General features: G+C 41.5%; 2 protein-coding genes and 2 non-coding genes across 9 annotated transcripts in view; 1 reads left to right on the top strand and 3 right to left on the bottom strand.

The window, feature by feature from the left end:
• Positions 1–5,974: 5,974 nt before the first annotated feature.
• Positions 5,975–27,929, bottom strand: part of LOC132868909 (large ribosomal subunit protein uL3) — a 477,874-nt gene continuing 455,919 nt past the window's right edge. For 2 of the 3 annotated variants that reach the window (XM_060902202.1, XM_060902201.1), the window contains exons 2-9: positions 8,731–8,923; positions 8,346–8,514; positions 7,875–8,010; positions 7,593–7,779; positions 7,211–7,371; positions 7,026–7,127; positions 6,374–6,589; positions 5,975–6,105 (exon numbers count right to left, since the gene is read on the bottom strand). In XM_060902202.1, coding sequence (XP_060758185.1) covers positions 6,061–6,105; positions 6,374–6,589; positions 7,026–7,127; positions 7,211–7,371; positions 7,593–7,779; positions 7,875–8,010; positions 8,346–8,514; positions 8,731–8,923 — 1,209 coding nt within the window. In that variant the 3' untranslated portion in view covers positions 5,975–6,060. Of the gene's footprint in view, positions 6,106–6,373; positions 6,590–7,025; positions 7,128–7,210; positions 7,372–7,592; positions 7,780–7,874; positions 8,011–8,345; positions 8,515–8,730; positions 8,924–10,163; positions 10,254–27,929 lie in introns of those variants that run through there. The other variant, XM_060902200.1, reaches the window with a different exon arrangement.
• Positions 6,201–6,335, bottom strand: LOC132869485 (small nucleolar RNA SNORA54). Its single transcript, XR_009650950.1, has one exon. It is a non-coding gene; the product is annotated as a small nucleolar RNA SNORA54 (small nucleolar RNA).
• Positions 7,441–7,536, bottom strand: LOC132869489 (small nucleolar RNA U83B). Its single transcript, XR_009650954.1, has one exon. It is a non-coding gene; the product is annotated as a small nucleolar RNA U83B (small nucleolar RNA).
• On the top strand, positions 10,484–27,909 carry kat7a (K(lysine) acetyltransferase 7a). Of its 4 annotated transcripts, XM_060902196.1 has the most exons (16): positions 10,484–10,795; positions 11,121–11,157; positions 12,407–12,548; positions 13,414–13,545; positions 14,894–15,121; positions 15,773–15,855; positions 15,947–16,033; positions 16,675–16,755; positions 17,434–17,544; positions 18,092–18,283; positions 18,881–18,970; positions 21,686–21,826; positions 23,083–23,176; positions 24,858–25,004; positions 25,371–25,477; positions 25,579–27,909. In XM_060902196.1, the coding sequence occupies exons 2-16, from the start codon at positions 11,143–11,145 to the stop codon at positions 25,675–25,677; spliced, it is 1,749 nt and encodes a 582-aa protein (XP_060758179.1). In that variant the 5' UTR covers positions 10,484–10,795; positions 11,121–11,142; the 3' UTR covers positions 25,678–27,909. The 4 variants fall into 4 exon arrangements, with proteins under 4 accessions (XP_060758179.1, XP_060758180.1, XP_060758182.1 ...); XM_060902197.1 differs by lacking the exon at positions 10,484–10,795 and having other exon boundaries at positions 10,822–11,157; positions 17,434–17,523; XM_060902199.1 differs by lacking the exons at positions 10,484–10,795; positions 25,579–27,909 and having other exon boundaries at positions 10,822–11,157; positions 25,336–25,472.

Genomic DNA, 27,929 nt, shown 5'->3' on the forward strand with positions numbered 1-27,929 from the left:
GCAGATTGTTCCACAGTCTGGGAGCAGCGACAGCAAAAGAACGATCACCCCACTGTTTATATCTCAACCTTGGAACTTCTAACAGAAGCTGACCCGAAGAACGCAGGGCCCTACCATGATCACGAATAGTTAAAATCTCAGACAGGTAAGAGGGAGCCAGGCCATTGATGGCATTAAAAACAAACAGAAGTTTAAAATCAATTCTAAAACGGACTGGAAGCCAATGGAGTGACGACAACACAGGAGTAATGTGTTCACGTCTAGACGTGCTTGTTAAAAATCGGGCCGCAGCGTTCTGTACAAGTTGAAGACGTAAAATTGAAGACTGGCTGAGGCCAACATACAGGGCATTACAATAGTCCAGTCTCGAACTGATAAATGCATGAATTGCCTTCTCGAGATCCTGCTGACTGAGAAACGGCTTTGCTTTGGCCAAGAGACGAAGTTGAAAAAAGCTCGTTCTAACAATAGAACTAATCTGTTTATCAAATTTAAGCCCACTGTCAAACGTTACCCCAAGATTTTGTACAACCCCGATTCCAAAAAAGTTGGGACAAAGTACAAATTGTAAATAAAAATGGAATGCAATAATTTACAAATCTCAAAAACTGATATTGTATTCACAATAGAACATAGACAACATATCAAATGTCGAAAGTGAGACATTTTGAAATTTCATGCCAAATATTGGCTCATTTGAAATTTCATGACAGCAACACATCTCACAAAAGTTGGGACAGGGGCAGTAAGAGGCTGGAAAAGTTAAAGGTACAAAAAAGGAACAGCTGGAGGACCAAATTGCAACTCATTAGGTCAATTGGCAATAGGTCATTAACATGACTGGGTATAAAAAGAGCATCTTGGAGTGGCAGCGGCTCTCAGAAGTAAAGATGGGAAGAGGATCACCAATCCCCCTAATTCTGCGCTGACAAATAGTGGAGCAATATCAAAAGGAGTTCGACAGTGTAAAATTGCAAAGAGTTTGAACATATCATCATCTACAGTGCATAATATCATCAAAAGATTCAGAGAATCTGGAAGAATCTCTGTGCGTAAGGGTCAAGGCCGGAAAACCATACTGGGTGCCCGTGATCTTCGGGCCCTTAGACGGCACTGCATCACATACAGGCATGCTTCTGTATTGGAAATCACAAAATGGGCTCAGGAATATTTCCAGAGAACATTATCTGTGAACATAATTCACCGTGCCATCCGCCGTTGCCAGCTAAAACTCTATAGTTCAAAGAAGAAGTCATATCTAAACATGATCCAGAAGCGCAGACGTCTTCTCTGGGCCAAGGCTCATTTAAAATGGACTGTGGCAAAGTGCAAAACTGTTCTGTGGTCAGACAAATCAAAACTTGAAGTTCTTTATGGAAATCAGGGACGCCGTGTCATTCGGACTAAAGAGGAGAAGGACGACCCAAGTTGTTATCAGCGCTCAGTTCAGAAGCCTGCATCTCTGATGGTACGGGGTTGCATTAATGTGTGTGGCATGGGCAGCTTACACATCTGGAAAGACACCATCAATGCTGAAAGGTATATCCAGGTTCTAGAGCAACATATGCTCCCATCCAGATGGCGTCTCTTTCAGGGAAGACCTTGCATTTTCCAACATGACAATGCCAAACCACATACTGCATCAATTACAGCATCATGGCTGCGTAGAAGAAGGGTCCAGGTACTGAACTGGCCAGCCTGCAGTCCAGATCTTTCACCCATAGAAAACATTTGGCGCATCAAAAAACGGAAGATACGACAAAAAAGACCTAAGACAGTTGAGCAACTAGAATGCTACATTAGACAAGAATGGGTTAACATTCCTATCCCTAAACTTGAGCAACTTGTCTCCTCAGTCCCCAGACGTTTACAGACTGTTGTAAAGAGAAAAGGGGATGTCTCACAGTGGGAAACATGGCCTTGTCCCAACTTTTTTGAGATGTGGTGTTGTCATGAAATTTAAAATCACCTAATTTTTCTCTTTAAATGATACATTTTCTCAGTTTAAACATTTGATATGTCATCTATGTTCTATTCTGAATAAAATATGGAATTTTGAAACTTCCACATCATTGCATTCCGTTTTTATTTACAATTTGTACTTTGTCCCAACTTTTTTGGAATCGGGGTTGTACAAATGGTTTAAAAAAGGGGGCCAGAGTACCAAAATTTGTTGTAAAAACATTTGACGTGGGTGACGTGCCAAATAAAATACATTCTGTTTTGCTGTCGTTCAAATGCAAAAAGTTCCGTGCCAGCCACTGCTTTACATCAGTAATACAATCCAGTAACTTAGTAAGCGCCGTATTTTCAATGGGTCTCATGGGCAAATATATCTCCAAATCATCAGCATAAAAATGAAAAGACAGATTGTGTTTTTTTATAATTGATCCCAGAGATAACATGTACAAAGAAAACAGAATAGGGCCGAGAATAGAGCCCTGTGGCACCCCACAAGAGAGGGATGCATATGAAGAACAGAGGTTGCCAATCATCACAGCGAAGCTCCTATTTGCCAAGTATGACCTAAACCATTGGAGAGCAGTGCCACGAATGCCAACATACTGCTCTAGGCGAGATACAAGGACTACATGATCAACTGTATCAAAGGCCGCTGTAAGGTCAAGCAACACCAGCATGGCAGGATTCCCGGCATCCACAGACAGAGCGATATCATTGTGCACTTTTAACAGTGCTGACTCAGTGCTATGTCTGGTGATGTCTACAACTCCTCTGCTACAGTATTATGTCAAGGTTTTATTCCCTTATACTGTATGAAACAGTACAGTACAACCAAAAACGCCAAGCTCCATGATGATGAACAGACTCAGGATTGAAGTACCATTACAAGCATCGCTGATGACATGCAGTCAGATCTTGGCGTGAAACATCAGTTCTGATGCTTGGGGCGAGACCATGGGCTGTCATGCAAAAAAAGCCTGTAATGGCCTTGCCCAAAGCTCTTTGCTAAACCCATTAAAATCTGTTAGGAAGGCAGTCAGGCATGATCTCATGGAAAAACAGCTACAGGGTTGAGACAGGAGGCAAATACACACCTGAGGGGGACAGAGTCGAAGTCAGAACCTCAGGATGAACGAGAGGAACGCTGGAGCAGCTCAATAAGCTCAGGCTATGGTGAGAAGAAAACCCACAACTGAAAGTTCTCTGCTGTTTCTTCTTCACAATGGAATGCTTGAATTTCTGCTCCCTGAGAGCAAGAGTCTTCAATCTTCTCCACAGAAGGCCAGTGTGGTTGCAGGCTTTCATTCCAGCCAAACAGGAGACACAAACTGAGGTGACTGGAAACCAAGTGGCATCAGATGGGACTCCTGCTTCTTAGTTGGAATGAAAGCCTGCAGTCACACCTTTCTCTGGATAACCAAGCTTACCAAGGTCTTCAGGTGACAATCTTCTCAGAGCATGTAGTTCACAATCCCAAACACGCAAAATCCTATAACCGTCAACAAAAACAGGAGTCGTTAAATTTCTCAATTTCATGTTTTATAAAAGCATCTCAAGTTGCAGTCAGTATCAAGTGCATGTCCTGAGATGACGTGACATCCCATCCAGGACATATTCCCACCCCACACCCAGCATTTCAGGGACACAATGCAATTCTGACCAGGAGTGCCCAAGAAACAAAATCTAAAATTTGGCTTGACAGCATTCAGTTCAAGTTGGCTTAATTACAATCCCAAAGAGGCTGGAAGGAAAGTTTTTCTAATTGGGAGAACAAAAGACTTTGACACCACCTGCTGAAGACTTTCAGAATTGCACAAAATGTCATTCACGTCATATTTTTCACCACTATGCTCCTTAATTGATGACTTTTCAATCAAAACTCGTAGCTTTAAAAAATAAATTAAAAAAGCCTTAAGTGTACAGACATTGCTTAGTCCATGTGCTTCAAAATACAGATTTAAAAATCACCTACTTAAGATTGTACATGGGTGAAGCAAATTAATTTTAAATGACATTACGTGGAATTTCCTAGATGCGCTTAGCCAGAGCGACACACAAGTGCAAAAATCAGGTACAAGTGCTGAGCTTCTGGGCAAGAAAGTTCTAGTACCAACTGAACAAGTGACAGCAATAGCTAGTGTAATGTTCTGTTGAAGTACCAATACTCAAACAAGTGAAGTGTTCCACTCATCTCCACACCATCAGCAGCAACCAGAGTCGTCTGTTCAGTGACAAAATGCTCCTTCCCAAGTGCAGGACTAACAGACTTAAAAACTCCTTTGAGTTTTTAAGTAAAAAAAACCCCTCAAACTAGGGTGGCACAGTGGTGTAGTGGTTAGTGCTGTCGCCTCACAGCAAGAAGGTCCGGGTTCGAGCCCCGTGGCCGGCGAGGGCCTTTCTGTGCGGAGTTTGCATGTTCTCCCCGTGTCCGCATGGGTTTCCTCCGGGTGCTCCGGTTTCCCCCACAGTCCAAAGACATGCAGGTTAGGTTAACTGGTGACTCTAAATTGACCGTAGGTGTGAATGTGAATGGTTGTCTGTGTCTATGTGTCAGCCCTGTGATGACCTAGTGACTTGTCCAGGGTGTACCCTGCCTTTCACCCCTAGTCAGCTGGGATAGGCTCCAGCTTGCCCGCAACCCTGTAGAATAGGATAAAGAGGCTAGAGATAATGAGATGAAAACTAACCACTGGTGGTGGTGTAGCTAACCACTACACCACCATGCCACTTGGGCAGCATGGTGGTTAGCACTGTTGCCTCACAGCGAGAAAGTTCTGGGTTCAAGCCCAGTGGCCAACAGGAGCCTTTCTGTGTGGAGTTTGCATGTTCTCCCCATGTCTGCATGGGTTTCCTCCAGGTGCTCCGGTTTCCCCCACAGTTCAAAGACATGCTATTAGGTTAACATGGGGCAGCCTTGGGCTGAAGTGCCCTTGAGCAAGGTACCTAACCCCTAGCTGCTCCCCAGGTACTGTAGTATGGCTGCCCACTGCTCTGGGTGCATGTGCACTTGTTCACTGCTTCAGATGGGTTAAATGCAGAAGATGAATTTCACTGTGCTTGAGTGTGCATGTGACAAAGGCTTCCTTTTTCCCCTCATGCCAGACTGTACAACTCTCTTGGGGGGGGAGAAGAGAGAAAATAGGATGAGAAGGGGCAGTAGCCTAGCCTGACAAAAAGCAATACCTTTCCTGCTGGACTTTTCGTCTTTGTATATGTAATAACTTAACTTATCTAGACATTCTCCAATTTTTAATTTCCCTGAGGGAACCCTCCCAAAGGGATCAGTAAAGTTCTATCCAATCTAATCTCCATTGGCTAAAACAGCATCAGTTACTCCTACACATTTTATTAGAACCCCATTTGCAAGAAACAAGCCAAAAACTTGTAAAGACCACTTTTTTGGGGGGGGGGCGCTGATCCTCACACACTATGCAAACCAGGGTACCTGGATGGCTCTCTAGACACGTCCAAGGAACCAGGATTCCCAGTTCTCTGTACAAGTTTCCAATAAAGGCTTGGGAAACTGCTGTTCATATGCTCCAAGAAGTCTCCTTAAAAAGGAGAAACACTACAATTACTCCATCCACTGGATGAGCAATCATGCACTGATTGGCCACTATTAGTATCAGCTCATATACCATGAGTAGGGAAAAACAAAATGACCATGCATTGCTGGACCAGTTGAGGATGAAATAACTACTCACCCCCCCCCAATGTTATGAAAATGGCAAGAACACCTTTCAAGAATCACATTTTTCACAAATTGCTAATCATATTGCCAGTTTCTTCACATTACAAACAGAAATGTGATTCTGTACAAGTTTAATTTATTGGATCTGCAAGAAGTTTCCCAAAAGTCCAGTGAATGGCTAGAATAAAACTTATGCCATGCAATCTCGTTGTACATGGCTTAACCACCCACTCATGCACGACTCAATTTCGTGGAATAGCATGAAGTTGGATTCTACACAAATCCAACTTCATGTAGTGCAAGTAAGGAACAGACACGAGGTTTGTCTTTTTTCTTTTTTATTAAAGATCTCTGCAGTGCTACATGATGATTCATGAATCCACACACAGAGCAGGGCAGCATGGTGCTCAGGCTGACTCCTCCTTGGCAAGGCGGTCTTTCTTGAGTGGACCCTGTAGGACAGGAGGAAAAATAACTGGTTAATTTGTGTACAGTCAACTACTTACATCAACTAGAATAAAAGCTACAACTCTTATGTAGATTTCGTAACTGTAGTCAGCGAGTGAACAGGGAGTTATGCACAGACATGCCGCACTCCCCTGCCTTACCGAACATTCCTCTGGCACTGGAATGGAACCCGAATTTCAGACCACACCACTGAAACAGGTTACGAACAGTGCATCGCGTACGCATCAGCACCACTGGCCGTTCGATACTCACCATAAACGCCTTCTTCTCATCCACAGTCTGGAAACGCCCGTGCCCAAACTTGGAGGTGGTGTCGATGAACTTGAGGTCGATCTTCTCCAGAGCACGGCGGCTTGTCTGCACGAGCAGGGACTTGCGCAGAGTCAGCACCCTCTTCTTGGTTCCGACAACACAGCCCTTCAGCATCAGGAAGTCGTTGGTCACCTCACCATAGTGGACAAATCCACCCTGGACAAAGAGATTAAAGTCATAAAAAGGTCTACACAAATGCATTCTGTATATCAAAAGTTAACCATTTTATTTATAAAATCATGTGCTGCCTGTAATGTAAGCAATCTTCATTAATTAATCAGCTCCCCCTAGTGGTGGAGTAGAGTTCAGCATGGATGTTACTCTGCTCCAAAGATGCACTAGATGTTCAATAATAGGCCAACAGTGCACACTACAAGGAGCAGGCTGGGGGTTTCGAGGCATACTACCTCCCTGACAGTCCAATACAAGAGGAGGCTTTTGACATCTACATACTTCCTAGGAATCCCTAACAAGTAGCAATATTACTCCAAATAAGCACTAATGCTCAAAGTGGTAACCCATTTCTCAACTTTCAGCAACCAGCTACACTAATCTGAGGGACGGGGACCTCGAGCATACTCCTGATACTCACCAGTGGGTTGATGCTCTTGTTGGACAGATCATAATCAGTAGAGGCGTTGTTCTTGATCAACTTGCCATCCCTGTTGTAGTAGCCCTGTCCAATCTTGTAGATCTAAAAGCAGAAATGAAACGACTTGTTTACAAGGCTGTATTAGTTAGTGTGATCAGTAGCTGCAGAGTGGTAAAGGTGCTCACCTTCTTGTTGATCTCTGTGCGGTGATGGTAGCCCTTCTGACCAGCACGCGCTACACTGAAGGCCACACGGGCAGGATGCCAGGCTCCAATACATGCTACCTTGCGCAGACCACGATGGGTCTTACGGGGCAGCTTCTTTGTGTGCCAACGGCTCGTCACACCTACAAAAAAGCAGCAACGTTTATACACTGAACATGTAAAACTTGGATTTGATGCTAAGTTCGCCATTGTGTGCTTTAATCAGAAGGAAGGCAACAGTAAAGTTTCCTCATGCTGTTCGGGCGCCATGCTTGACGCTTGAATTCAGGTACTCATCACTACACACACCGGAGTCACATTAGATTTTAACACACAGGAGGAATTAAAGGAGTGCTCAACTCACCCTTGTAGCCGTGACCCTTTGTGACACCGATGATGTCAATCATCTCATCCTGGGAGAACACGTTGTTGATGGGAACAGCCTGCTCCAGTTTTTCCCGAGCCCAGTCCACCTTCTCAGAGATGGTTCCTCCATTCAGCTGGATCTCCATCAGGTGGGCCTTCTTCTGCCTCAGGGGCAGCAAGCGCATCTGAAGAGCAGAAGGGCAAGTTAAGACACAGCTTTCGCTAGCAGGTCAAGCACCTCAAGGACTCCTTTAACAAGATGGCTGACAAGAGCACTCACTTGTGTGTGGGCAATGATGCGAATGACTTTGCAGTACTTCTTCATCGAGTCAAAGTCCTTCTCCAGCTGTTTCTTACCCTCATCATCCTGCCACTTTTTACTGTACTTTGTGAAAGCCTTCTTCTTGGACTTGTACCTGAACGCGCGCCACAAGAACAAGTAGAGAAGCACAAGGTTGGCACGCAGTCCCTTCATAACCCCACAGGGTCAGAGGAAGGAGGCTGGGCAGAACCGTTAACCCGTCCATAGCGGGGCAACTCACGGCTCAATTGGGGTTTTCGGCTCATGGCTCGGCTTCTAAGGAGCTCTTTCCACCGGCCAGAGGAGCCTCAAGCTCATCAGGGCACGAGGCACCTGAGAGGAGCTGTGACACAATGACATGTTAGCCTGACTCACAAAGCTCCAACACAGATCAACAGATCACCTTGTATACCCCCACCCCCCAAATTATTAAAAAAAAAAAACCCTCACCAGTTTTTGTAGAAGCGACGTCTGCACTCATCACTGATGTGCTCAGCGAAAACTGTCTTGAAGGATCGCAGGCCACGAGGAGTCTCAACATATCCCACAATTCCGACTACGATCATAGGAGGAGTCTCGACAATCGTGACCGCCTCGACAACCTCCTTCTTGTTCACCTCTAAAAACATTACAAAAAGATTTTAGAACAGACACCGTAATCAAAGAGTTGGAATTACAATTTCTAAAAGGACTGGACTCAGTACTCGACATTCAGCAAGGGCTCGAGGCCCAGATATGTCCGCCCGTCGAGAGTCTCATCACCGCTGCCACTTATTCAACTGAATAAAAATCAGCCTCCTGAACATGTGTGAGAGGCGGTTGAATGCACACTCACTTGAGCCGGGTCTGTCGACCTCACGGACGATGTGGGTCATGCCGGCTTTGTAGCCCAGGAAAGCGGTGAGGTGGACGGGTTTGCTGGAGTCATCCTTGGGGAAGCTCTTCACCTTACCACGGTGTCTGCGGCTCCTCTTGCGAGGCAAGAAGCCCAGAGATCCGTGGCGGGGAGCTGAAAACTTACGGTGAGACTGAAAAAGGAAAGTGAGAAACACTTAAGCACATCAAATGCAGTACAATGTTGTATTAAGTTACTAATTTGAGTATTCTGTAAGTAGCAGACGCGAGTCCCCCCCAATCATTAACAATGAAACCTGATGACACGTCTATTAACCAAGCACTAAAATCAACACCAACCACATGGGGTTACTCAGCCACCAACATGCTATACGTAAGAGTAATACATACAGTATTACTTATGTATGAGCAAACCACTCGTTTACACACTTATGGCTTTTTCATAATAAAAGTTCAGCAAAGATAGCCACTTGGAAAAAATGCAGCTCAGCAGCAACCATTTTCTCCGCTTTCCCCTGTGCGCAAGGATAGCGGTGCATTATAGGATGCAATTAAAGGTATGTAGGACGTCAAAATATATTCTTGCCTAAAGTTTGTTTAGTTTCATTACAGTCTGAATATTCTAAGGTACATTTTGAAGCCCTGAATGTGACCATAACTACGATCAATAAAATTGAATATTTCTGCCAAGGATGGACCGATTTTGAAAAATGATCATTTTGTTTGTTATCTCCTGCTCCAGCTTGTCATTAAAACAGATTTGTCATTATAATTTTGAAAATATGTATTCAAATCCAGCTAGCATACTCAACCAGGCTTTATACAAATTAAAAAAAAAAAAAAAAAAGTTTCTTACTCTTGTGAATCATTAAGCCACTATTTAGTTAAAAAAAATCCACAAGAATCTATTTTTTAAATGTAAACTCAATTGTCTACAGTAACAAGACATAAGCCTAGCTAAGGCCAAATCTCAAACCGCTCCTTATTAAAGATGAAGTGCACTAGGTATAGTGTAAAGCAACACACTGAATACTAAGTGAAGTGCACCAACATGCCAAGTCAGAAAGTATTTGAAATGCGGCCTACCATACAGGCCAGTTTTATATTTATTTTATGAACAATTAATGCTCACGCGTTGCCTCAGAGTGCTTAGAAATATCACACTTAAAGACAAATTCGTGAAAAATAAAAATCTTTGCTTTATTTTATTAAACACGACGCTTATTTCACCAACTCAGCCGCCATTTTACATCATTACGTAGCTAGACTACAAAGCATGAGCTCCACAATATATAATTAAAATGTTAATCTAACGCTATAACACGCATCTTGTATGAGAATAAATATACAAAAGCGAGGATGGTGATGATTTAGTTAAGATTACCCAAGTCACTGTACAGTATAAAAACCCACCATCTTGTCTCTGGTCCGATTGAAAGAGAACAAGCCAAGCAACCGCGTGCGCTTTTATAGTGAGTGGGACGTAACCGCACGCGAGCGTTTCTGCGCAGCCTCCGTTGAGATGGCGATACGTCACTACCGGGACTTTGGTATCTATATTCCTGAATAATTAGTAAACGAGATGTATTTATTTATTTACTCGAATTCGGGTGTATATTTGAACCAATATTTCTTTTAAAAAATTAATAATGCAGTTTGAGAGAGTTTTTGTGTTGGGCATGTACCCTTGAGAAAGTCGTCTGGACGAATCAAATGTCGTCGTCTCATCCGGGTATCCTGGCTGTGCCGTTGCTGTATGTGGTGTGCTAGTTAGCTAGTTTAGCAATGTAATGCGATATAAAAGCATAGACCATATTTGAAAATATGCTACACAAACTGTAAGAATCTCTGAGAGGAAATTCTGAAAGGACTGTAGCCACAAGAAAAAAAAATCCGTATGAAAATGTCTATCGCGAAGGAGCCGACTCTTAAAGCTGGCTCTTTTGTTAAGTGAACGTTAGGAGCCGATTCGCGCGTCTAAAAAGCCGTAAAACGCCCTTCTGCTGGAAAGTCTCTAACAGGCAGAAAATAAAGTTTGTTAATCGGTGAGTAGAGTGAGGCTGTGTCGAAGCATTGACGCAATCGATAGACATTAGAGTAAATTTGGCAAGCAGCCGAATGAATCGACTCTTTGTCATGAGTCGAGCTAGGTTAAAATGACTCACCGAAAAGAATCGGAAGTCCCTCAGGGTGATGAGAGCGCGCGGCTTTTATAGTGTAATTTCAAACCGGAAGTTGCTTAGCAAAGCGTACACATAGTAACGTAGATAACGTCTCTGAGTCAAATAAAATACAGCTCTTAATGTTGTGTTGGTGTTAAATATTAGGGGTGTAATACACAAGTTTTGAATGTAATATTTTTTTTTGCAGAAAACAAGCTTTGTGCAGCATTATGCCTCGACGAAAGGTGAGTTGTGCAGGCCAGAAAGCAGCGTTTTTAGAGCTAGTGGAGCTAATGTGAATGAAAACACAGCTGTAGTGGTGAGAGATCCATCATCAGAAGGCGACCTGAGAAAACATTTTTATTTAATGGGGTGCCAATAATTATGCCACCTTGTGTAACCTTTAAAAAGATATCTGGGGATGTGAGGAGAAGAAATAAATTAAGTACAACTGTGTTTACTTGCTGCATTAATAAATAAACACTGGTTAAAAAAATTAACACAACTTTAAAAATGTTCATCTTTCTTGTTTAATGTGTTGTAAATATTCTCTAACAATTTCCAGGTCTAATTTCATATTTTAATGATTTTGCAGCACAGAATAACAAATTACAATTATACAAGAAATAATAGAATAATATATAATAAAAGAATAATATAAATAACAGGTGCTGATGGGAGCCTGGAAGCAGGAATAAACTTCCCTGAGATAAAGGCTACCAAAAGAGAAATAGATAAATAAACTATTATTATTATTATTATTATTATTATTATTCTTTTGCTCGTAGTCAGCTGGGATAGGCTCCAGCTTGCCTGCAACCCTGTAGAACAGGACAAAGCGGCTAGAAATAATGAGATGAGATTATTATTAAAATATATATTCTTATGTATATACATACCCTGTAGGGTATTTTTGTATTCTTTTGTTTATTTTCTGTTGATTTTATTATACATTTTTGGTCCATCATCATCTTGTTACATCACATTTCATTTTGTGATGATCTCGGTCAGTTGTTGTGTAAATACAACCTAAAATTAAAATATTTCTTTCATTTTCCATTCAAAAAAAAAACATGGGGGATATAAACTTTTGCAAACTGAACTGTGGTGAGTTTCCCAAAAGCCTCTTGATGCTAACTAGGAGAGTGTTCATTGTACTGCTTGCTCTACCGTTTAATGATGCTCTTTGTGTTACAATGCTTTTGGGGAAATTTGACACTGTTCTGTAAGTTCTGATCTTTTGGAAGGAAAGAGAAGTTTGATTCCTTTTGCTTCACAGCTAGAAATAAAATCTGAATTAAAGCGTCCTGTACAGAAATATTTCATATTAAAAGAACAAGAAGCCCAGAGCTGTCGATAATCAGGTCCTGAACTCGTTTTCAGGTCTGATTGGAGCAGCAGTATTTAATCCACACACTGCAGATGGAACTAACACTCTGTTTTAAGTGATCATTTTGTCACTGGTGTGTTTTTTTTTGTTTTTTTTTCCGCCAGAGAACGGCCTGCAGCAGCTCTGATGGCACGGAGGATTCGGATTTCTCAGCCGAACACACGGACAGCTCGGAGAGCGACACTCACGCAGTGAAGACCACTCGCCTCACACGCTCCTCGCTCCGACTCAGCCAGAGCTCTCAAGGTACTTTACCTGCATGGAGGAGGCTCCGCCCACTCAGTCCTGCTGACAAATATCAGATGCAGTAATCATATATGTACAATCAAACTGTGTGTGTTTTAATTGGAGGCTTTAGAGAGTTTTATTTCAGGGACTACCATAGGACACCACTCAGTGGGATGGAGGGATGCTAGGAAAGAAGGAAGGAAAGAGGGAAACTAAGGTGGGAGGAGAGAAACTAGGAAGGAAGGAAGGAAGGAAGGAGAGAAATCTTGGGAGGAGGGAAACTAGGAAGGAAGATAGGATATTTGATTGATCCTGATGATAGTGATGTTATTTACACGTGTTGATGTTGATCCTGGATGTTCTGGGCTGATGATTAAACCAATAAAAGCTTTAAATCCAGAATAAAATTAAATTTTATTTTAACTTTGGCAGCACAAATGAGTCTAACAGTGCAGTATATCTGAGCTGAAAGTGGATTGCCCCGTCTTTGCTTATTCTTGTTTTTAGTTATTAAAATTTTTTTCTGTATCCTGGAGTTAATGAAAGGGGAGAAAAAAAAATCAGCCATCCAGATTTGGCTGTAAAGAATCACAAATAACGGTGTTTTTTTTTGGGGGGGGGGGTCAGTGTTTCAACACAACTTGCAATTTTCCTTAATTTTTATTTGCATAGGTTTCATTTTGTTTTGTCCCTTGTTTTTGCATTCTTAGCTCAGTTATTGGATGATTGGATTAAAGTTTATCGTTTACAGGGTGAATAAATAACGTGTCGGACGGTATTTTTGAGTAATGATGATTTGCTTTGCAGTATTTCTGTCAAGTCAGCAGCTTGCACTTTCTCTCCCTCCATTTCCTTTCTGTATGCGTTTTTTTCCTGGCCTCAGCCGAGGTGGTGGATTTTTCAGCTCGCCGTGTGACCCGTAGCCAGCGGCAGGAGGAGCCGGTCCCGCCCAAAAAATACCCTCTGCGCCAGAACCAGCCGGAGAGCGAACAGCATGGCGAGGTTTCAGACCGGGGTAGGAGGAGAAACTCGGACCCAAGATCCTTCACTCTGATCCATCCATCTCTCCCTCACGCCATCTGTCTTCATTTGTTCTTTTTCTATCCTTTTTTTCCTTATCATAATTTACATTTCCAGCATTCGTCTAATATTCCTGTCTAAGACTGACTTCAATGTAATTAATATCCAAAGTGACTTTAAAACACAAAACAAATCCTAATCCAGTGGCAGATCAGTTTAAAGATGTGAACAGTTGTTGAATTGTTTTGTCTGGCTCTGAATAAATCCCTTATTTATAGTGAAGGTTTCTGTAAGGACATGTTTGTTTAGTGTTGATGGAAGGAGTCTTCAGTGTCAGAACTAAAGCTATAACTTGCCACAGAGGAGTTTTTACGCTTTGCAGTTTCTTGACCACATACATGACAAACTGCCTGTTTTTTTTTTTTGTCATTAAATTTTCTAGAAAGAGAAAGAAGCTGGCGAAGGAACAACTCTCTTTACAGCTGTTATAACAAGCGATTACAGGAACTAATTTGTTTCACGGGTGTTCCAGACCATTAACCGTAACTATAAAAGGATTTTTAAAAATGACTTCGTTTTTTTAGTCATGAAAAACTTGTAGCTGTTGATGCACTGCTGCTGTATAAGAGCAACAAAGCACTTAAGTGTTGAAGTGCAGTGATACAAACAGCCATGTTTCAAGAAATCTGGTTTGAATTGTTTTTCTTTTTTTTTTTTAAGAAATCGTTTATTGAATTTCAGAGAACAGCTGCTTGGTTCGCATGATGGTAGATTAATTTCCAAAGAGTGCAGAACTTCACTTCAGTGTAATGTTCAGGATTTATCATCAGATGTGGATCTGTTGTTTTAAAATAATGTTAACATGATGAAATGTTGAAACGCGTTTCATTTCACCTTTTTGGAAATCACAAAGTAGATACGTGAGCTCAACTTGCAAGCAGGTATTTTATTTATTTGTTTGTTTATTTATTACCGTAGGAGGGTATTTTATATCACATCATGAATCCTGCTGTTTTCAGTCCTGTTCACAACCCATATAAAGGATCTTGTGTACATCTGGAAAAACATTAAGATTTGAGCTTGATGTCTTTTAAAATATACTTTATTCTCTGCATTAATGCTCACATTTACAGTTTGTTTTTCCCTTTTTCATTATGTATTTATTGATTACGATTAAAACAAATATATTTTACAAATTAAAAAATGAAATTCAACAATAAAGTTTTGGGGGAAAATGTTCAAATTTTTTTCTTTCTGATTCAATAAAAAAAAAATTTATTACATAAAAGCAGTAACTATCCTGCTGTCTCTCAGTGATGTGTGTTTTCTCTCTCTCTCATCAGTGTCAGATGTGAAGCGGGATGAAACTCCTCCCCGCACTCCCACCGGCGTGGCGCGCTCCTCTGAGTCTGATGCTGATGTCTCCAGCCCCAATGCATCCCAAGACGAGAGGCTAGCGAAAGAACTGTCAATCAAAGAGTCAAGCCACGCCCATCGGCCTAAACGCCGCCGCTTTCACGAAAGCTACAATTTCAACATGAAGTGTCCGACGCCGGGCTGTAATTCACTTGGTACGCAATACCTATTCACCTGCAACACCCGTTCACCTGCAACACCCATTCACCTGCAACACCCATTCACCTGCAACACCCGTTCACCTGCAACACCCATTCACCTGCAACACCCATTCACCTGCAACACCTGTTCACCTGCAACACCTGTTCACCTGCAACACCTTCAACATCTGTTCACCTTCAACATTGTTCACGTTCAACACCTGTTCACCTGCAACACCTTCAACACCTGTTCACCTTCAACACCTGTTCACCTTCACAGAGAGACTGTTTGTTTATTTGTCAGTAATATTTGAATACAAGGAAATTGTTATTGAAAAAAAATCATATATTGTAAAGCCACCTGTGTAGGGTGCAATACCTGGATTAGGCAATACCTGGATTTCTCTCTCGCTCTCTTTTCTTTCTCTCTCTTCTCTCTCTTTCTTTCTCTCCCAGCCCACATTACCTCTTGCTTTTCCCCAGTCACTTCCTCTCTGTCATTTCTTTCTTCCTAAAAAAAGATTAAATTTTAAATTTATTGGTGGTTATTTAATTAGATCATGATGTGCATTTGTGAAAATCCAAATATCAGTCCCTCACAGTATTTTCATCTAAAGGTTAACTTTGATTCATCAACTTTTTTTTCCCCCCCCCCCCCCCCCTCAGGCCACTTGACCGGAAAACACGAGAGACACTTTTCCATCTCTGGCTGTCCGCTTTATCACAACCTGTCAGCCGACGAGTGCAAGGTGCCAAGACTTACGCTCAGCCCAGTGGTGTTCAGTGTGCTTGTGTGAGAAGTGAAGTGGGGTAATAATCAGCTGTGCTGCTCCGTCACAGGTGAAGGCAAGCTCTCGTGATAAACCTGTGGAGGAGAGGACGCTGTCTCAGAGCCAGGATGAGAACCGACACTCCACACGCCATCAGGTAACCATGGCTGTAAGGGCCAGTTAAGCAATAATAATTTAAGTTAAAAACAGTTAAAAATATAATTTAAGAACATGGAAAAGAGTTTAGAACATAGGAAAAGAACATAGAAAAGAGTTTAGAACATAGAAAAAGAACATAGAAAAGAGTTTAGAACATAGGAAAGGTTTCATGTTCTAAATCTTATGATGTGACATCACTGACTGTGTATACCTTAGTTTCGAGTCAGAACACAGTGGAAGCAACACAGTGTTTTGACCGTGCGCCAGACTTTGTGATTTACCTTGTTGTTTTTAAGTAAACATTTTAGAAAGACAAGGGAAGTTGTCATGTCTCGTCGCTCGCATGGAAAAAGAGTGTTTTTTGACTGACTCTAGAAATGGTACAGTAACCAAGGAAGAACTAACGGAGTGCCATTACAATGGCAACGAACCAATTAACAACATGTATTCACGTTAAAAGTCGAGGTTAAATGCACACGCTGAGCCACAGGTGAGACGTGATCAGTGCGTGAAGTTTCCTTCACGAGTTTTTCACTGAAGCCAAAAAGCTAATGTAGCTAACAAGTAACATGCTCTTATAGTCAGCAGTTTATAATCCGAGCTGAAGCCTGATTTTACTGAAGGGATTTTATTCCTCAGATCCGCTATAAAGAGAAAGTGACGGAGATGAGGAGGAAAAGAAACTCCGCTGCAATCAAGGAGCAGAAAGATAAAGACGCAGTGAGCTCTCTGTCTGTCCATCTGTCTGGCTTCCTCTCTCTCTCTCTCTCTCTCTCTCTCTCTCTCTCTCTCTCTCTCCTCTGTCTATCTCTCTCTCACTTTGTCTGTCTGTCCTCTCTGTCTGTTTGTCTCTCTTACTTCCTCTGTCTATCTGTCTCTCTCTCCCCTTCTCTGTCTGTCTATCTGTCTCTTTCTCCCCTTCTCTGTCTGTCTGTCTCTCTTGCTTCCTCTGTCTGTCTGTCTGTCTGTCTGTCTGTCTTCCTCTCTGTCTGTCTGTCTGTCTCTCTCACTTCTTCTGTTTGTCTGCCTGTCTGTCTCTTTCTTCCCCTCTGTCTGTCTCTCTCTCACTTCCTCTCTGTCTTTCTGTCTGTCTCTCTCTCTCTCTGTCTGTCTGTCTCTTGGTGTCTGTTTTTCTCTCAACCCATATTCTAGCTTTCCCCTAGTCTCTTCTTTCTTTCTTTCTTTCTTTCTTTCTTTCTTTCTTTCTTTCTTTCTTTCTTTCTTTCTTTCTTTCTCGCTCTGTCTCTCACTTTTTGAATAAATAAATAAATAAATTAATAAATCTGTAAAGACACAAATACACAGAAATTCCAAAAAGATGGAACATTACTCACAAACTGTTTGATTTTGTACGCATTGAGAATAACCCCCTCCCTCCCTTCCCCTCCCCCCCCCCAGGAGGACACGCAGAGCCCCAGCTGTAACCGTGAGCCGCTGCTGGAGAACATTACGAGTGATTATGACCTGGAGCTGTTTAGAAAAGCGCAGGCACGTGCCTCGGAGGATCTTGTAAGAGAGAAAACTCATCACCTTTTATCCCTCGTTTTTTTTGTCCTCCTCCCTTTCTTTCTTGTGAAGCTCACAGCAGCCCGGCATTACGGCATGACCTACTGGAGTCCTTCCTTCTCCTCCTCTTCCTCTTTCTCTCTTTCCTTCTTCTCTTTTTGCTGTTTTTTGCTGTCATATTTTTATTAGTGTTTCTTTTTTATTCACTCTTTTTTTCTCTCTGTTTTAAATCACTGTTTACTCACCTTCCTCTTGCTGTCATATCGTCTCTCTCTCTCTCTCTCTCTAACTCACATTAATTCTTCTCTCTTTTTTCCTTCTTTCTTCTTTTTATACTCCTTCCTCTCCACTTGTTTCTTTCTAATTATAATTTCTTTTTTAATTCACTCTCATTTTCATTTTTTTCCCTGATGTTTTTTTTTTACCATTGTCTGTGTCTTTCCCTCCATTCTTGTCTTTCTCGTCCTTCTTTTCCTTTCAAACTCATTTTAAATTGACCCTTCCCTCTCTGTCAGCAGTCTGAGCATGCTTTTCATTCGTCTCTCTCCAGGAGAAACTGCGTCTCCAGGGTCAGGTGACGGAGGGCAGCAACATGATCAAAACCATCGTGTTCGGTTGTTACGAGCTCGACACGTGGTACCACTCGCCATACCCGGAGGAGTACGCTCGCCTCGGCCGCCTCTACATGTGCGAGTTCTGCCTCAAATACATGAAGAGCCAAACCATCCTCAGGCGACACATGGTACCGTTCTCTGACCTTTATTCATTTTACTATCACCAAGAAAATTCATCTTTTAATCTGATGAGTGTGACGTCACACACGAGACGAGTCCCAAACACTCGGGTTTAACACGAGAGGGCTTATTAAAGTTTTTTTTTTTTCTCTCTTCTCTCATTTTGTTTTTCGAGAGAGAGGGGAAAAAAACGACTCGTGTTGCTGTAACATAAATGATAACAGGAACATCTTTTATGGACAGTGTTTTCCACGACGTTAACTGTAACCATAAATGGATAAAATTAAACATGAAGTATTATTGTTTAATAAATAAAACACTTCAGAATGTACTGCTATAGGAAAATAATCAACTTCAGGATACTCCGCTTCATCACACCTCCCAGACATGGATCCATTTCCTTTAACAGCATGACAGATTGTTTTATTCCTTATATATCTTTACATTGTGTGTCATCACTTGGAGTAAAAACTCAAAATGTTCTGATGTAATAATTATTATAATATCAAATTCTTTACAAGGTTATGAAGTCTCTCTCTCTCTCTCACTCACACACACACACACACACACACACACACACACGTGCACATCTTTGTCTCTCGCAGGTGAAGTGTGTGTGGAAGCATCCACCTGGAGATGAGATCTACAGGAAAGGCGCTATCTCGGTTTTTGAAGTGGACGGCAAGAAAAACAAGGTAAAAAATTAATTTCATTTGTATTGTTGTATTTTAATTATGATTCGCTTCACATTGTGGTAGAACTTTACTGCCCAATAAAGCCCAAAACAAAACCAATTAAATCCAACCATGGAGACCTTGATGATGATTGTTTAAAAAAAGAGAGAGAGAATGAAGATGTACCTGTGAGAATTTTTATTTATTTATTTTAAAGGACCCAAGCACCAAAGGTGCAAGGCCCTATTGTTTTTGTACAGATTCACCCTCCCAAGACTTGGTCATTTTTGAGGTGGTTCCCATGGGTGAAAACTTGTGAAATTTGGCCCCGGGTGTGTCCAGGAGACTCCATAGCACCCCCACATGTCATTGAGACTTCTACCCGGTATACAGTTTCACCTATCCGTGCCAAATTTGGTAGGCGTGTGCAGTGTTTCCCACAGACCAGGTAGCGATTTGTGGTGCTCCACTGTGCTGATGAGGGAATCGTGCGCGGTGGTGTCATGGCGGTCGGTGGAGTCGGTCATTGGGGTGTATGCAAAGTGTTTACAGCGGGCGGTGTTCAAACACACAGTATTTTTCTTCAGAGTCACCTGCTGGGACTATTTTAAAGCTACAAGAAGCATTTGAGATTATTCAGTTCAATCTAAATTCTTTTAAGTTCTTTTAAGAGAAGACAGCTAAAACAATTTTTACCAGAACCCTGCCTGGTTTCATTCCTCGACCCAACTTTACATTACAGGACAGGCCATTAGTTTGCTGGGCTTGACAGGAAAACCTGTCTTTTAAATTTATGAAAATTACTCACCAAAATTGAAGTTAAAGTTTGGTTTTTACCTTAGTTTTTTGCCTTTTTGGTGGCAATCTTTCAATCATTCTTTAGTTGACATTCGAGGAATAAATTGCAAAAAACAAGCTGGAGGTTTTTATTTTAAATATTTAACTCAACACTTACCTCAACCAATACTAAGATGAAATAAATAGTATAATGTAACAACATAATAATAAAATAAAATATCATAATTAGATGTAAGAAACCACTTAAGGTAACACCAAGGCAACTAACAATAATGAAAAAGCATTACCCTAATTGGTGCAAAGCCTGCATGCCCTATCAGAACATTTACTTCTGCGTGGCTTCCTGCGTGGCGAATCAGCTGCCAGTGTGTGTGCGTATCAGTGATGCAGTGATGGTTTATCTACTTCGCCAATAAAGATCTCATCTCATTATCTGTAGCCGCTTTATCCTGTTCTACAGGGTCGCAGGCAAGCTGGAGCCTATCCCAGCTGACTACGGGCGAAAGGCGGGGTACACCCTGGACAAGTCGCCAGGTCATCACAGGGCTGACACATAGACACAGACAACCATTCACACTCACATTCACACCTACGCTCAATTTAGAGTCACCAGTTAACCTAACCTGCATGTCTTTGGACTGTGGGGGAAACCGGAGCACCCGGAGGAAACCCACACGGACATGGGGAGAACATGCAAACTCCGCACAGAAAGGCCCTCGCCGGCCACGGGGCTCGAACCCGGACCTTCTTGCTGTGAGGCGACAGCGCTAACCACTACACCACCGTGCCGCCCATAGCTAATAAAGATGTTTCTTAAAATATTCAGTTTTTATGCTTCAGATAGCATCAACTAGGCATCCCCGCGAGTATAACAACATTTTATTTAGGTTAGTGGGAAATCCTTATTTATTGTGAATGTCAAGCCATTATTAATAACTTGCATGAATGCTGAAGCAGGATAAACGGGATAATGCAATAAGGCCGGTTCCTCGCGTCAAGCTGCTACTGTATGCATCAAAATTGGTTTATAGCCTGACTCAGGGATGTCCGTTTCCTGTAAGCCAAGAAGGCTATGATAAAGCTCATCGCGAGCATGACGTAGGCTACCTTTTAAAATAAGGGGTCGGAAGGCGAATCGGGAAGGCTGTGTTATTTTTAATTAGCCTAACAGGCCTACTTGCAGTCTGGGTATATGCGCAACGGCAGGCCTGTGTACACGCCTCTGTCTGTCTCTCTCTGTGTGTGGGTGCGCGCGCGCGTGAACGAGAAGAAAGAGCAGTATGAATGAATGGAACGATACGCAACGGAATTATTATTTTTTTTTTAAAATCGCGAGTCTGATTGTGTGGCGATAGGAATCCATTGTGTGGCACTGTGCAACACAATGGTCTATGTATGGGAAACCCTGGTGTGGGGGTGCTCCAAGATGAACAAAATTGTAATGTACATTGTATTAGCCAAGTGAACTGCAAAGGGATTTGCGATTATCTTCCAAGATGTTGAAAAGGCGAAACAATAAATTTATATGTTACGCCACGCAAAGAGGAAGTGTATCATAAATTCAATGTGCATTGCCTGATATGGCTCAAACTTCATAGGTTATAGGAGGTGATGGTTCTGATGATCTCCACATGCCCATTGTAACCTTCTGGTATAGCGCCACCATTTGGACCTGGACAGTAGTAACTCCATTGTCTAAAAACTCATCACTGGTGGTGCATACATCAGATACCCAGGCTTTTGTGTCACAACACAGATGCGTGTGCATTGTATGATGAAAACGTGTGACAGGTCTCAGAACCGGAGGTGTGAGGGCGTCTCATCGCCACTTTTTGCGTTCCAGTGATGCACACAGGGTTTTATCGTTTGTCAGATTCATATTAAAAGATAGAATATCATACACAAGAGTGAGAGAAATGTATATTTGTGTGTTGATAGATTTACTGTCAGAACCTGTGTCTCCTCGCCAAGCTCTTCCTGGATCATAAAACTCTGTATTATGATGTGGAGCCGTTTCTCTTCTACGTGATGACCGAGGCAGACAACACGGGGTGTCATCTCGTCGGGTATTTCTCCAAGGTAACCAAATACTTGGATGAAATAAAAAAAAAAAAAAAAGCGCACACACAATGTTATAAACGTGTGTCATGCATTACTGTCACAAAACATAAGAAAAATATATAAAAAGATTAAATAAGGTAGAACTGAGAAAGATGAGAAAAGTGTAATATAAACATAAGCAATAAATGATCATTGAGATGTTCTGACTGCAAAGTTTACCCAGAATTCAAATGTTTTATTTCTATTGCTGTTGGAGTTTCAAGATGTTTCTCTGCCCCACACACACACACACACACACACACACACACACAGTGTATCCTGTGTGTGAATGTTTTGCCGAGATAAAAAGCATCCCGCATTTTACGATTCCGGAGATCGCTGAAGCAAGTGAGAGATGATATCACATCACGTGACCACCGTGGGGCGTGTCTGAGCTACTTTTAACCAAAATAAATAAGTCAGCGTGGGCGAACATGGCGGACTCGACTCTCCCTCCAGCAGAAAAGAAAAGGAAAGCCTGCCTAGTGAGTGCAACTGCAAGATAGAGCAAGGTTAGATGGATGAAGTGTCATTTTTCTGGACAGCTAACTAAATCATTCTAGCTAGCACTTAGCTATCTCAGCCTTAGAATGCATGGGCTCGAGTCCACGGTAGCGATATGGTATGGAGTTCTACACCTAATGTTTTGATCTTGCAGAGAAAGAAATGAGAACACAAAAGCAGGAACAGAGAAAAGATATAAATATTCGTCGTCTTTTGTTTCACGGATCTATTCGCAAACGTCAACCACAAATTACCCAAATCCCTGTGACTCAAAACTCTCCGAGGTCGATGCAGAGTCACGATGTTTTCTTGGTGGCATCGCCAGCTTGGTGTGACACAGTTTCATAGTTATGCTAATTAGTTAAAGCTCCTCCCTCGCGTTCGGCTGTTTCCGTACGGCTGCACCGTTTACCTCAAGAGGGAGGAAAACGATCCCAAAACGGAGGAAATCATCAAAATGATCACATCTCGTCCATATGATATTGTTCATCTGAGACAGAGGAAAATGCCATGCACAGTTTAAAAAAAAAAAAATTCAGATGATTTTGCAGTCAGCGCATTTAATATACTTTCCTGAGTGTTTGAGTTTGAGAAATACTTAAAGGAAGATTTTTTTTTTTTTTTAAATTGCACAAATTATTTGTCAAGTGTCACGTGGTCAAATAAACCATAAAGTGTCTGTCGCTTTTATTTCACCCACAAACTCTAAAGCCTGTTTTTACTGTACGCAGGAGAAGAACTCGTTCCTGAACTACAACGTGTCCTGTATCCTGACGATGCCACAGTTCATGAGGCAGGGCTACGGCAAAATGCTCATCGACTTCAGTGAGTACACACGAGTCAGGGATTCGATTCGTTTTCAGTTTAGAACGATAAATTGTTCTGAAACGTTATTGTTTCTATAGTAACAGCTCAGCTCGTTCACAAGGACGCTCCGCATAATCGGGTTTAAAAAAAAGTCTAATTGTTGATATGGTAACGTTTACTGTAAGGAGACGTTTTTGTAACATTTACGGAAATAAAAGGTATAACTTTTAAGTTTTCAGACGCCTTCAGGACAGAGGAGTTTACGTGTTTCTTTAGGGGTTGTAGTGGGGTTTATTTTATTTTTTTTGTCTTGTTACAAAAATTTAGAATAAAGAGGCCGGTGAGGAACTACTGTTTGTAGGTGCTATAATGTAAGTGAGAACAGATATCAACTTGTTTTATTCTTTGGACAATCCTGTACTTTAAACATGACAATAAATGGATTAAAAGTATGATGTGTCATTTATTTATTAACCTCCTAAGGCCCAAGCTGTTTTTTTACATGCATTTTTTTATTTCTCTTTGCTATTTGGGCTTATTAGAACCTGATTAGAATAAAAACTAAGCATCATCTTTTGATAAGATGTACTTTTAGAGAAAAAGTATGTCCACATATGTGGATTCTTGTTCCGAATTTCCATAAAGTGCTGTCCACGCATGTGACCGCTAAGCCCTAGGAGGTTAAAGAATATTTGTTCGAGTCGGTAACTTGCTGTGGAATAATAGGAATTATTCTCTCCATATTCACTGGATATGAGCAATCATGTGCTCTGATTGGCTACTCTACTACTAGGATATCAGCTCATATACCGTGAGTAGAGTAAAACAAAATGACGGGGCGTGTTGCTGAACCAACCGAGGACGAAATAAAAACTCTGTTCAAAAACAAAACCCAAAAAATTTCAAGAAAAAAACCCCAACAAAATATGGAATAAAATTACCTGATGGTAAGAGCGTGTCCCTTTTTTTTCAATTATTATTATTATTATTATTATTGTTGTTGTTGCATTTTTCACAAATTGCTCCGGTCATTTCGCTTTCTTGTTTACATTCTTCATCTTTAAGCATTAAAATTTGTTGAATTTTTTAAAACTGGTTCAAAAGCTCAAAGAAGTTTTGAAAGTTACAGAACTGAAATGTCCAAGGAAGAATTAAATAAATGTCTAAAGCTGTTCTATACCTCGGCAAGACGGCACTTTCTACAAAAAACAACACTAAAATCAATTCATGCAGCCATCGGTAGGTTTTTAAGAAGTCCGTCTGAGCGGAAATGATTTTGTCGGACGTTTTGTATAAAGTTTTCATTTACCGAATTTGCTAAAAATAAAAATGCTGCTTCTCAAAATCCAGTGAATGTGGATAGAATAAAACAGTTATTCTACTCAATCTCTGTGCTACGCACCTCGTCAGCTATCAGCTCATGTACGACTCGATTTCGTGGAATAACTGTTAATAAAACGCGTAGTGGGTCTGCTCCTGTTGGGAAATATACAGTATAGGAGAAGAATCAACTTCAGGGTGGTAAGTGTAACTCCACTTCATCACACCATCCCGTCGCTGATGATTTTCCTATAACGGCATGACACCACTTGTTTTATTATACAGTACACAAGAAATAAAACCGTTCTTTAAGCTAATGTTCAGCCTTGTGGCTCAGGATGTGATGATGAACTGGAGGGGTGCGTGTGTGTGTGTTTAGGCTACTTGCTGTCAAAAGTGGAGGAGAAAGTGGGTTCTCCTGAGCGACCTCTGTCTGATCTGGGTCTCATTAGCTACAGGAGCTACTGGAAAGAAGTGCTGCTGCGCTACCTGCATAACTTCCAGGGCAAGGAGGTCTCCATTAAAGGTAAACACACACCCTGTTGTGTAAAACCTGTGATGTATAAGTGTGTGTGGATTAAAATAAAATGCAAAATAGTTGCACATTGTTTGAAATAAATAATAGGTTTTATTTCTTTCAAGTTGTGCTCAGTCATTTTTTTTAATTATTATTATTATTATTATTAAACACTTTTTTCCAATATTTATTACTTCCATCACATATCTGACATATCTGTTCAGAGAAGAAACTGTAGCCTTTGTGTTCTGCTGCTATCCACTGTGCTGCTGCAAACAGGAAATTTCCCCATTGTGGGATAATAAAGATCTCCTTATCTTATCTTTAATCATCATACCAGAGGTCAAGATTTTTTTTTTTTTCGCTTCCGAGCAGAGATCAGCCAGGAAACGGCCGTGAATCCCGTCGACATCGTCAGCACGCTGCAGTCACTTCAGATGCTGAAGTACTGGAAAGGAAAGCACCTGGTCTTAAAGAGACAGGTAACCTTTAATCATACCTACTGTTTTTTTTTTTTTTCTTCTTCTTTACACAGGCACTATATGATAGTTAAATCTAACGGTATGCTTACGCTAATCTCTAGGATCTGATAGACGAATGGCGGTCCAAAGAGATGAAGCGTGGCAGCGGCAAGACGATCGACCCTGCAGCACTGAAATGGAGTCCGCCTAAAGGGACCTAATGGACATCGGCACCTAACACTCCCTTCTTCACACTGTAGTGCTCACTGTTAGAGTCTGTATAAGGAACTAGTGCACGCTTAGGTTCAAACGTGTTACAGAAAAAAGTAGCAGATCAGTGTTTTCCGGATCCTGCCTTCCTGCTGAAAAGCACAGATGAATGCGTTTCCTGAGTATCTCTAACACAACGTCCGTGTGTGTGTGTTTACAGCAGGAAATCACAATAAATTGTGCCATTTATAGGAAAAGGTTTGAGAAACACTGATCAACAGATTGTCACTGGATTCTCGCACTCTGTCGTTACTGTCGTATCAGTTACCTGCGTATGAAACTAGTGTTCATGCCGACTTCAGCAGCGACACGTTTTTTTCTCAGCTAACCGGGTTTTTTCACTATTCACTGAACTAAACAATGTAGGTCAGGATTTTAGACGTGCAGTTGTGAAGTGGTAGCTATACACTCCCGTTAGTGTTAGCGACATTAACCTCGTTGCTCCAGTGCAAAGTATATTTGGTATAAAAGTGGAACAATGTGTAAATTTCATTCTCAACAAACACTCATTAGAATCAGAGACCCTGCACTGCACGTAGTACACCTGGTTCACATAATGCATTGTCATTAACAAGACGCCTCCCAATACATTGTCGACACCGAAACCCCTTTCGATATGTTAGGTCAACACCGAAATCCCACATTAGGTCAACACCGAAATCCCACATTAGGTCAACACCGAAACCCCTTTTGATGCGTTAGGTCAACACCAAAACCGCTCCTGCACTATATGGTTTAGAAACAGAGGAGCAGGATTGGGAAACACTGTTCTTGACACACAGACTGAATTCTTACTCTCCAGGCTCTGGTAGTAATGTTTCTAGCATAGGAACCTTTTCCTGTTATTACGGTTTGTCACTGATGTCAATTGTGTTATCAGTCCTGGTTCTGTTGTGCACTTTAGTTGGTCTTCCTGCTCTAACGCACCCTTAGGAGGATAAAATGAGCAAAGATGCACAAAATTGTGCAGTACTGTACAACATTTGAGACATTCCATGCGTGCCAGCTGCTGATATGCTAACGTTAACGCTTAGATGAGTGCGTCCTGAATTGGCCCGATTCATCTCATCAGCTTATTTAAACACCTTTCCTAAGAGTGTTAGTGCAGGAAAACGCTAAAGTGTGCAATACAGCGGGAATCGCAAACATGTCCACACGTAGCTAATGCTTTAACAGGAGCAGTGCTGCCTTTATTCTGACTTTACGACCGAAATAGCAGCTAATCGCCGTAAATGTGAAACGTGGTAGAAAATGTGGGATGACAGCCACCACTCACTGTCTCATCCTGTAACTTAAAGGAGACGTTGAGTCAAAAATAAAACGTCCACGGTGTTCATCTTACCTCAAATACTGTTGATCGTGATCATCTACAAGGAGCGATGCTCAAAGGCTTATTAGCCTGAATGAATGACTGACTGTCACATTCTCACAGTGTTAATTTTATTGATGTAAAGTATTCATCAGTGGCCTTGACTTTGGTTAGAAAACATAATTTGGCTGACTGACTACATCTAGGGTAAGAGGGACAAGGTGTTTGTTTTATTTCTGCTCCAGCTGTCCTTTTAAATTAACTTTTATTTGCTATATTAGATTGTGTGATTGTGTGTGTGAGCGAGAGAGAGAGGGGTCTCTGTGCTCCTGTTCAGTACCTTGGTTTTGTTTTTGGTCATGAAAAGGTACTGAGTCAGTGTTAATAATGGTTAGATCAACTAAGCTACACTAACACGTGGACCTTCTGGATAACTTATAGCTATTTATATTGTAACAGTGGATCAGTATCGTGCTGATACCACGATCATCGACAATAATTATTTAATAAATTTATCTTGCTCAAATTCTGAATTTTGTTACTTGTACAGGAGTTCTACCACATACCCCATATTAATAATTAATTTATTTTATTATCATTGACCCAAATAGTATAATTCTGACTTTTTAAGGACAAAAAAATGCACCTATTTTGTAAGCTAATGAGTTAAGTGGCAGCTTTAGGTACAAGCTCTGACTGATCTCCTGAGCCATTTATGTCCTGTGTCAGGTGTGTGTGTGAAGAGATGTAGAATAAAATCCCTCACTTCCTCTCACCCTTCATGATGCACTATAAGCACCCCTGCATGGTCCTGATGTCAGCGTGCAGTATTTAATCCCACTTCCTTCCAAATAAACTGAACACTTCAAAAACCTGTTCTGTTCATCTGCGTGA

The sequence above is a fragment of the Neoarius graeffei genome, chromosome 20 (genome assembly GCF_027579695.1).
Source record: "Neoarius graeffei isolate fNeoGra1 chromosome 20, fNeoGra1.pri, whole genome shotgun sequence".
Lineage (NCBI taxonomy): Eukaryota > Metazoa > Chordata > Actinopteri > Siluriformes > Ariidae > Neoarius > Neoarius graeffei.